The 8817-nt window shown below is 39.6% G+C and overlaps 1 protein-coding gene across 1 annotated transcript in view; it reads right to left on the bottom strand.

Moving 5' to 3' along the window:
• Terb1 (telomere repeat binding bouquet formation protein 1) overlaps positions 1–8817 on the bottom strand; it is a 67561-nt gene that overhangs the window by 31704 nt on the left and 27040 nt on the right. Inside the window, exons 9-11 of the mRNA XM_028779263.1 lie at positions 8336–8470; positions 7285–7410; positions 5468–5622 (exon numbers count right to left, since the gene is read on the bottom strand). Of these exons, the coding sequence (XP_028635096.1) occupies positions 5468–5622; positions 7285–7410; positions 8336–8470 (416 nt within the window). The remainder of the gene's footprint in view (positions 1–5467; positions 5623–7284; positions 7411–8335; positions 8471–8817) is intronic.

The raw sequence follows: 8817 nt of genomic DNA, 5'->3' as shown, positions 1-8817 counted from the left end.
TGGAAGAGATTTTATGTAAGGAGCTCCAGGTAAAAGATAGGGATTCTCTCTCACTCTCTCTTTGGGTTTGCAGAAAACAACAGAGAAGCAGCTGGCAGGACACAGGTAAAACAGAATTCTAGGAAAGAGAGCTAAAGAGCCCTCTTGAATTTGGAAGAACTCAAGAGAAAAGTAGAGTAGCTCAGTAGAATGATATAGAAAGGTTTCTAAACAGATGGCAGTTTAGTTGTAGAATCAGGTTTGTAAATACATATTTTATATATAGTTCAGAAAACAAAGTTACCTCACTGAACTAGCAGGTTTTTACCTCAGTTTACACCTTCCATGTCTTTATTGGTATAAATATTAGATAATTTAAACAGTTACACAGGGTTTGAGTTTAGAATGATGACTATGTTCTGGGAATATTGTAGTTGTCTTAGCTATTACTATTGCTGTAATTAAACACCATTATCAAAAACATCTTTGAGAAGAAAGGCTTATACTTCCTTATCACTGTTCATGATCCAAAGAAGTCAGGACAGTAACACAAACAAGGCAGGATTCCAAAGGCAGGAACTGATCCAGAAGTCATGGAGGGGTGCTGCTTACTTGCTTCACATGGCTTGTTCAGTCTGCTTTCTTACCTAGGACAATCACCCCACCCACAATGAGTGAGCCCTTCCATATCAATCGCTAATTAAGAGAATGCCCCACAGGCTTGCCTACAGCCCAGCTTTATGGAGGCATTTCTCAGCTGAGGCTCCCTCTTTTCTGATAACTTGTTTGTGTCAAGAGGATATAAAACTAGCCAGGACAACTAACAATTTAACACACAAATGCATCACTGTTAAGCTTAAGATTAAACCTTAAGATTAAACATTAATAAAGACATCACAATACAGAACATCTTACAAACCAGTCTGTTTGTAAGAATATTTTTTTAGCATTTTAGTTTCTTTAAAAATGCAGAAATATTATGTTTTTGTTTTAATCCCAGGTAAGAGATACACAGGGCTGTTTTAGATTGTCCACAGCAGCTGACCATGATTTGCTCTTAACAGGGGCATGATTTTGCCAGTAGCAGATAGTTTCTGTGATTGTTTGATGTTTGGAATTCTGGGGACTTTTCAGAGGGTATATAAAGAGGGTCCTGAGGTAGTGTGGATTGTTGGTTGTCATTTGTTGTGTGTGAGGAAGAGGAGGAGGAGAAGAAAGAAGAGAAGGAAGATGAGAAGGAGCAAGAGGAGGAGGAAGAGAAGAAGGAAGAGGAGGAGGAAGAGAAGGAGAAATAATAACTAGATACCCTGATGGCAAAGATCAAAGGTGTCCTAAGGAACTCCATACCCCTAATCAGCAGAAGTAGTCTAATGATAATGTCACCCCCTTTCCCTTCTCTCCTTTTCCTTCCTGAGTAGTGTTAGGGGTTTGAAAGAGTGGAAAAAGGATAAAGAAGAGTGGAACAAAGAACGCCCAAAGTTGCCAAAGTCCAGCTACAACCAGTCCTACAGCCTTATAAACTTTAAAAGCTGTTTCTTTAAAAATATCCATCTTTGGGCTGGTGAGATGGCTCAGCGGTTATGAGCACTAACTGCTCTTCTGGAAGTCCTGAGTTCAAATCTCAGCAACCACATGGTGCCTCACAACCATCTGTAATGGGGTCTGATGAGGCAAAAAAAAAAACCAAAAAAAACCCTGCCCATGTACTTGGCCAACTTGGTCTGTGCATTCCAGGTCAGCCAGCATACCACAGGGATATAGTGATTCAAACAAATAAACAGAAGATCTAGAAACAGGGTCCAGGGAATATGGTTGCAAAACATTATGAGTGTCCTTAATATCACTTAATGGTGCATTTAAAAATGACTGAAATGGAGCCAGGCATGGTGCTCACGTCTTAATTCCAGTACTTGGGAGGCAGAGGCAGGAACACTGCTATAAGTATGAGGCCAGACTGATCTATACCTCAAGTTTTAGGCCAGCAAGGGCTACAAAATAAGACCTGATCTCAAAAAAGTAAAGAAAGTTTGATATGAGAAAATACATATATTATCACAATTTCAAAGAACAAATAATGAACTTCACTAAAAACCACTGAATTAGGTAGCACGTTAATAGAATGAAAATTACATCTCAAGCTGTTGGAGGGTCAGTCAGTAAAGTACCTGCCTTTGAAGACATGAAGATTTGAACTGAGATCCCCAGAAACCACATAAAAATCTAGGCCTGGCAGTGCACACCTGGAATCCCAGCAAAGGTGAGACAAGAGGTGGAGACAGACAAAGCCCTGGAAGCTTTTAAGCCAGCTATCCTGGTGTATCTGGTGAAGTGTTCCAAGCCAATGGGAAACTGTTTCAAACAGAAGGTGGGAAGCACCTGAGGACAAACACCCAAAGGTGTCCCCTGACTCTCACAGGCTTGTCATACATATGTGTACCACTCCCATGAAGAGAAATCCTGAAGTCCTGAGTGAATGTGTTCTGTTGACATGGGCACAGCTATGTCAAGGACCACTATGCCTTAAGCTCATGGGAGTGGCAGAGCCTTCCCTAGGGGAGGCTCAGAGGAGCTGGCAAGGCCTTCCTCTGGTCCAAGTATGAGTGTTTACTAACAATGGACCAGTGTGCAAGAACTAGCAACTGTAGCTTCCTCCTCCAGGATGACAGCAACATAAGGCTTCCCACTGAGAGCTGTTAGCGCTTCCTCTTTATTCTCTACATAATAAACTCACTGAGCTGCCAGGTTGTGGAGTAGGTGCCCTCCATTGGAGTAAGCACAGGCTACTTTTTTTTTTTCCAGCTTTTCTGTACATGTGTCTGTTTATTCTTCAGTGTCTGTCATTTCTTTGTTTGTTTGTTTGTTTGTTTTTGTTGTTGTTGTTGTTTGAGACAGGGTTTCTCTGTATAGCCCTGGCTGTCCTAGAACTCACTCTGTAGACCAGGCTGTCCTCAAACTCAGAAATTCACCTGTCTCAGTCTCCCAAGTGCTGGGATTAAAGGCATGTACCACCACTGCCCGGCCATCTGTCATTTCTTTATTGCAGTATCACCCCAGTCAGGTTTCCAGGACAAGCCATGAAGAATGGATACACACGAACACACACACATGAATGTGGCCACACAACCCCTTCTACAGATACATACTCTATGTATGTATTTATATATAATTTAAACCTCAATAAAAATATTAGATGTGATATACACCTTTATCCCATCTCTCAAGAGGCAGAGGAAGGCAGATATCTGGGAATTTGAGGCTGGCCAGGTCTACACAGGGAATTCCAGGACAACAACAAGGGATACTCAGTGAAACCTTGCCTCTAGAAAAACAAAACAAAACAAAAAAGAACATTTACTATAAAACAGTATACTGTTTTAGTCAGCAGCAGTCTTATATGTACCCCACCCACCCCCATTCTACAAAGCTTGACTTATTTTGAATTTATGTATATGAGTGTTTGCCTGAATGTGTGTATGTTCACTACATAGCATATCTGGAACCTGTGAAGATCAGAAAAGAGTGTTGGATCCCCTAGAACTGGAGTTACAGATGGTTGTGAGCCACCACATGTATGTGAAAAAAAAAAAAAAAAGAACCCATATAGGTCCTCTGCATGAGCAGCAGGTGCTCTTAACCACTAGCCATCTTCCAGGCCCTCATACCTCTTAAATTTATGTCCCCTCTTTTTTTTTTTTTTTAAAGATTTATTTTATTTATTTTATGAGTGAATGCACAGTTGCTATCTTCAGACACCCCATAAGGGGGCACTGGATCCCATAACAGATGGTTGTGAGCCACCATGTGGTTGCTGGGAATTGAACTCAGGACCTCTGGAAGAGCAGTCGGTGCTCTTAACCGCTGAGCCATCTCACCAGCCCTTATGTCCCCTCTTGACCTTTACCGTCTAAGTAATCTTGTGTCATTACTCTGTGATACTTGTACAATGATGAAATTATCTACCAACGAATTTGTCAGACCATAGCCCTGAAATTTAGACACAAGATTCTGTGCCTGTGTCTGGGAGTGGGGCAGAGGGGTCAAAATTACACTGTTTCTTTTAATTTTGTTGAACTATTATTATTCAGTTATTAGATCTCTTGGTTTTATCTTTTATGAAGCTTATCTTTTCTGTTACTATTTCTTCTTTCTAAAAAAAAAAAAAAATCACTGGGGGTGGGGGTAGAAAGATGACTCTGTGCTTAAGAAAGGTTGTTGCTCTTCCTGAGAACCTGAGTTCACTTCCCAGCATCCACACTGGGCAACTCAGTCATCTGTAGCTCCAGTTCTAGGGGATTCAACACCTAATTCTGGCCTCCACAGGAGCACACACACAAACTCACACACACACACACACACACACACACGCACCTTTAAAAATCATGTGAGGAATCTAGAGAAATGTCTCAAAGGTTAAGAGCAGTAGCTGCTCTTCCACATGACCCAGGTTTGATTCCCATCATCCACATTGTTCACAACTATCTGTAACTCCAGTTCCACGGGATCTGATACCCTCTTCTCTTTTGACCTTCTTGGGTACCAGGCATGTACATGGTGCACAGACATAAATGCAGGTGAAACACACATGCATATTAAACTAAAACTAAAAAAATCATTTAGGAGCTGAAGAGACATCTCGGTGGTTAAAAGAGCACATTCCTCTTGCAGAGGACCTGGGTTCAGTTCCCAGTACCCACATCAAATAGCTCATAACTACCTATGAGTCTAGCTCAAAGGGATACAGCATCCTCTTTCATTTTGTTAGGGCTCCTTTAAATCTGTGGCGCGTGCACACACAGGCGTGTACACACACACACACACACAATGAATAGGGCATGGAAAGACAGCTTAGTAATTAGATTCTAGAGGATATGAGTTCAAATTCCAGCATCCATATCAGGCAGCTCACAGGCACCTGTAATTCTAGCTCCAGGGGACCAATGCCTTTATAGCCTCTTCAGACATAAGGAGTCAGCCTCTCTCTCTCTCTCTCTCTTCTCGTCTCTTCTCCTCTCCTCTTCTCTCTCTCTCTCTCTCTCTCTCTCTCTCTCTCTCTCTCTCTCTCTCTCTCTCCACACACACACACACACACACACACACACACACACAACACACAAATAAAAATATAATCTTTTTTTAGTGATAAAGATAAAAATAAATGAAAAAAATCTGTTAAATGTCCAAAGTTCAGTCCTTAAGGACTACTCTTAAAATTTACACCATTAGGCTTACATTAAACATATTTTAAGGGAGGCAGAGGCAAGCGGATTTCTGAGTTCGAGGTCAGCCTGGTCTTCAGAGTGAGTTCCAGGATAGCCAGGGCTACACAGAAACCTTATCTCCAAAAAAAAAAAAAAAACCACAAAAAAACAAAAACCAAAAAACAAACCAAAAAACACCATATTTTTAAAAACAACTGGAGAAAAACAATTTTATATAGTTTTTAAATATTTGCACAGAGTTCTATATTCCGTGAAACTAAAAAACTCACCTCTTTCCCTCCTTTTTCAAATCGTTTTATTCTGTATATAATTTCCTTTGCTGCCTTCCAGTCCTCTCCAAGCGTCTCCTTTTCATTTATGTCCTTCAGTTCTGTTTCATTTTCACCAAAAGAATTCTGTCCTAGACTTAGAGATAATTTCTCAGCTTTGTAATATGGGACGGCGAGGGGCAGGGAGAGGAAAGAGGATAACGAGTTTATCATTATTAGAAATGTTATTGTCATACTTCAACAACAACTTACATATTCCACCTATCCCATCTTTAAACTGTATCCATATACAATAATTGGTACTTAAAATAAGTGGAAAGAGTGCATAGCAGAAACTCAGGACTTAGTCAGAAATTAGACTCTACTTTTCATAGTTATAAGAAAATGTTATTCCAGATACAAGGTTATTGGCTTTAAAGTAGTTTGTTTGGAATGAAAGAATTAAAGTCAGGACCAATAACATGCTAAGCATATGCTCTATTACTCAGCTGTATCTCTAGACCCAAAGTAGATTGTTTTGGTTAGCTTTTCATCTACTTGACACAAATTAGAGTCATTTCAGAAAGAGGGAGCCTCAACTGGGAAAATGCCTCTATCAGAGTGCCTATAGACAAGCCTGTGAGTCTGTGGGGGCATTTTCTTAATTAATGATTGATGTAGGAAGGCCCAGATCACTGGAGGAGATGCCATCCCTGGGCAGGTGGTCCTGGGTTGTATGCAAAAGCAAGATGAGCAAGCCATGGAAGCAGTACCCCCATGGTCTCTAATTCAAGTCCTGCCTTGAGTTCCTGAACTTACTTCCCTTCAAGCTGAAATAAATTCTTTTCTCCCCAAGTTGCTTTTGGTCACCATGCTTATTACAACACAAAGAAATCTTATAGCTATTACTAGCTCTCTGGGCTCCAGCCAGACTGCTCATCAATTCTTTAAATATGCTAGGCTCCCTCCTAAGCTAAGACCTAATGCTTAGGCCTAAGATATTTGCTCATAGCAATTCAGATCTCTGTTCAAGAATTACTTTCATTCTATGATTCTGGGTCCTTTATCCACAAACCTTTACTATTTTAAATCTGGATCAGACAGCTTTGCTTATAGGTTTCCACATATCCACAATTTACTCCCTCATAATCTTTATGTCAATTTATAATAATACCAAGTCCCAGTCTTTAGAATTACTATTTCTTTACTTAGACTAAACTTATAGGTACATAGTCTCCCTATAACTGTATCTCAATCCCAGTGCCTTACATGAAACTTAACATATAACAAAAATTTCTTTACTTAAATGAGCAAATGTACTTTATAGTTTAAAAATAAATCACGAGGCATAAAATAAGTGTATTCTCTCAGCTGCTGCTGTCTGGATGTTCTCTTCAACATAGGCTTGAGTATGCTGAAAATACCCTGATAGTCATTTCCAAATTATATATGTTCTTTTCAAGCCTAAAACAGTAACCTAGGAGCTGGAAAGGCTTAGCTCATTGGAGTACATATAAATTTCTCTTTAGCAACTTTGGATATTTTCTTTCCTTTTCCTTTAGAATGGGTTCTAACAATGAAACTCACAAAGATCTGCCTCTGGTCCTGAAATCAAAGACATGTCACTATACCTGACAGCTGATATTTTGGACTTGTTTTTTTTTTTAGATAAAAGTCTTACTATGTAGAATTGGCTGACATGGAACTCCCTACGTAGATGTCACTGGCCTAAAACTCATAGGGCTCTGCCTGCCTCTGCATCCCAGGGCTAGGACAAAGGTGCGGACCACCGCACCCAGCCAGTTGATATTTTCCTAAAGTAAGGTAGGTAAACTTACTAATTTTTTTGCAGTTGTGAAGCACATAAGTGGCAGCTTTGTTTAGGTCTTCATTCTTAAATTCAGTTAAGGCTTGTATCATCAGTGGAAGCCCATTGTTTTTTAAAAGTTCATACTGATTTTTCTCTATAAAAACATCAAAAATTAAAATGGTGATTATTTTTTCATAAAGCTTAAGTATGAGGTCATGATTCATCACTATGATAATTATGAACATAATTCAAACTTTAAAATAAAGAATTTTAAAATTATTTTTAATTTAGGTGATAATCTGCTTACACAAACTACCTAAGTCTCATAAATGATTTCTAACATGTAGCCATATTCTAAGATATAATGATTTCTAAAATTTAGTCACAATGGGCTACACCTCATACCAGTAAACAAATAACTCTCATTTGGTTTTTTAAAAGATCAGGAGAGGGGCTGGAGAGATGACTCAGGGATTAAGGGCACTGGCTGCTCTTGCAGAGGACCCAGGTTTAGTTTCCAACACCCACATCAAGTGGTTCACATCCACCTGTAACTCTGGCTCCAGGGGAGCTGATACCCTCGTATTCTGGCTTCTGTGGGTCCCCAGAGAGACACATACACTACACACAAACAATAACATTCATTAAGAGAAAGGATAGAGAAACTGGTAAAAGAAGCAAAAGATGAGGGAAGAGAGCAGAAGAAACGAGAGAGAGAAATGAGAGAGAAGAGAAACTAGAAAAGTGGAAAGTGAGACAAGGAGGGAGATAGATAGAGCAGAGTTACAGGAGACTGGGATGGACACAGGAAGCAAACCTTTCAAGTTTTCACTGAAGGTTAGAAGAGCTGACCTTTCAAGATTTTGGGTGAGAGATAACAGGATTAGACTTGTATACTGACATGGTGGAAAAGATTGAAAATGGAGAGAGAGGAGCTTCAGTGACTAACTGAATAGAGTATGAGAAAGAAAATAAAGAGCTTAAGTGACTGGAAGGAAAGCTGGATTTTAAGAGGGGAAAGAAGCAAAAACATGTTTCCACCCCTCTGTGCTAATACACTGAATTAACTGAATACTCACCACAATCCTCTGTGCAGTGACCAATGGCAAGTACGATGCTAAATTTTTCTCCTGAATTAAGACTTTCATGAAGCAGTAATGCCAGAAGTGTAGAAACAATGTGGTATTTGGATAATACCACTGCAAAAGCAGCTGCTGGTTAATATAGGAAAAAAATAAGTACAAATTTAAAATTTCTAAGTATACATGTACTATATGTTTTCAGAGCTTATTCAGGAAGAGTAGTATAGTCCTAGATGATATCTTATATATACATGTCATAATATCCAATATATTATATTACTTTAAATAAATACATTGTAAGATAATGATGACTTATTATAGTCTTCATTATATATTCTTTTTGTTGTTGTTTTGGGACAAGGTTTCTCCATGTAGTCCTGGCTGACCTAGAACTCTCTATGTAATTAGGCTGGCCTTAAACTCACAGAAATCCCCCTGCCCCTGCCCCTGCCCCTGCCCCTGCCCCTGCCCCTGCCCCT

The sequence above is a fragment of the Grammomys surdaster genome, unplaced genomic scaffold (genome assembly GCF_004785775.1).
Source record: "Grammomys surdaster isolate TR1022 unplaced genomic scaffold, NIH_TR_1.0 349, whole genome shotgun sequence".
Classification (NCBI taxonomy): domain Eukaryota; kingdom Metazoa; phylum Chordata; class Mammalia; order Rodentia; family Muridae; genus Grammomys; species Grammomys surdaster.
The sequence above is the reverse complement of the archived record's forward strand: the minus strand, read 5'-3'. Positions and strand labels throughout refer to the sequence as shown.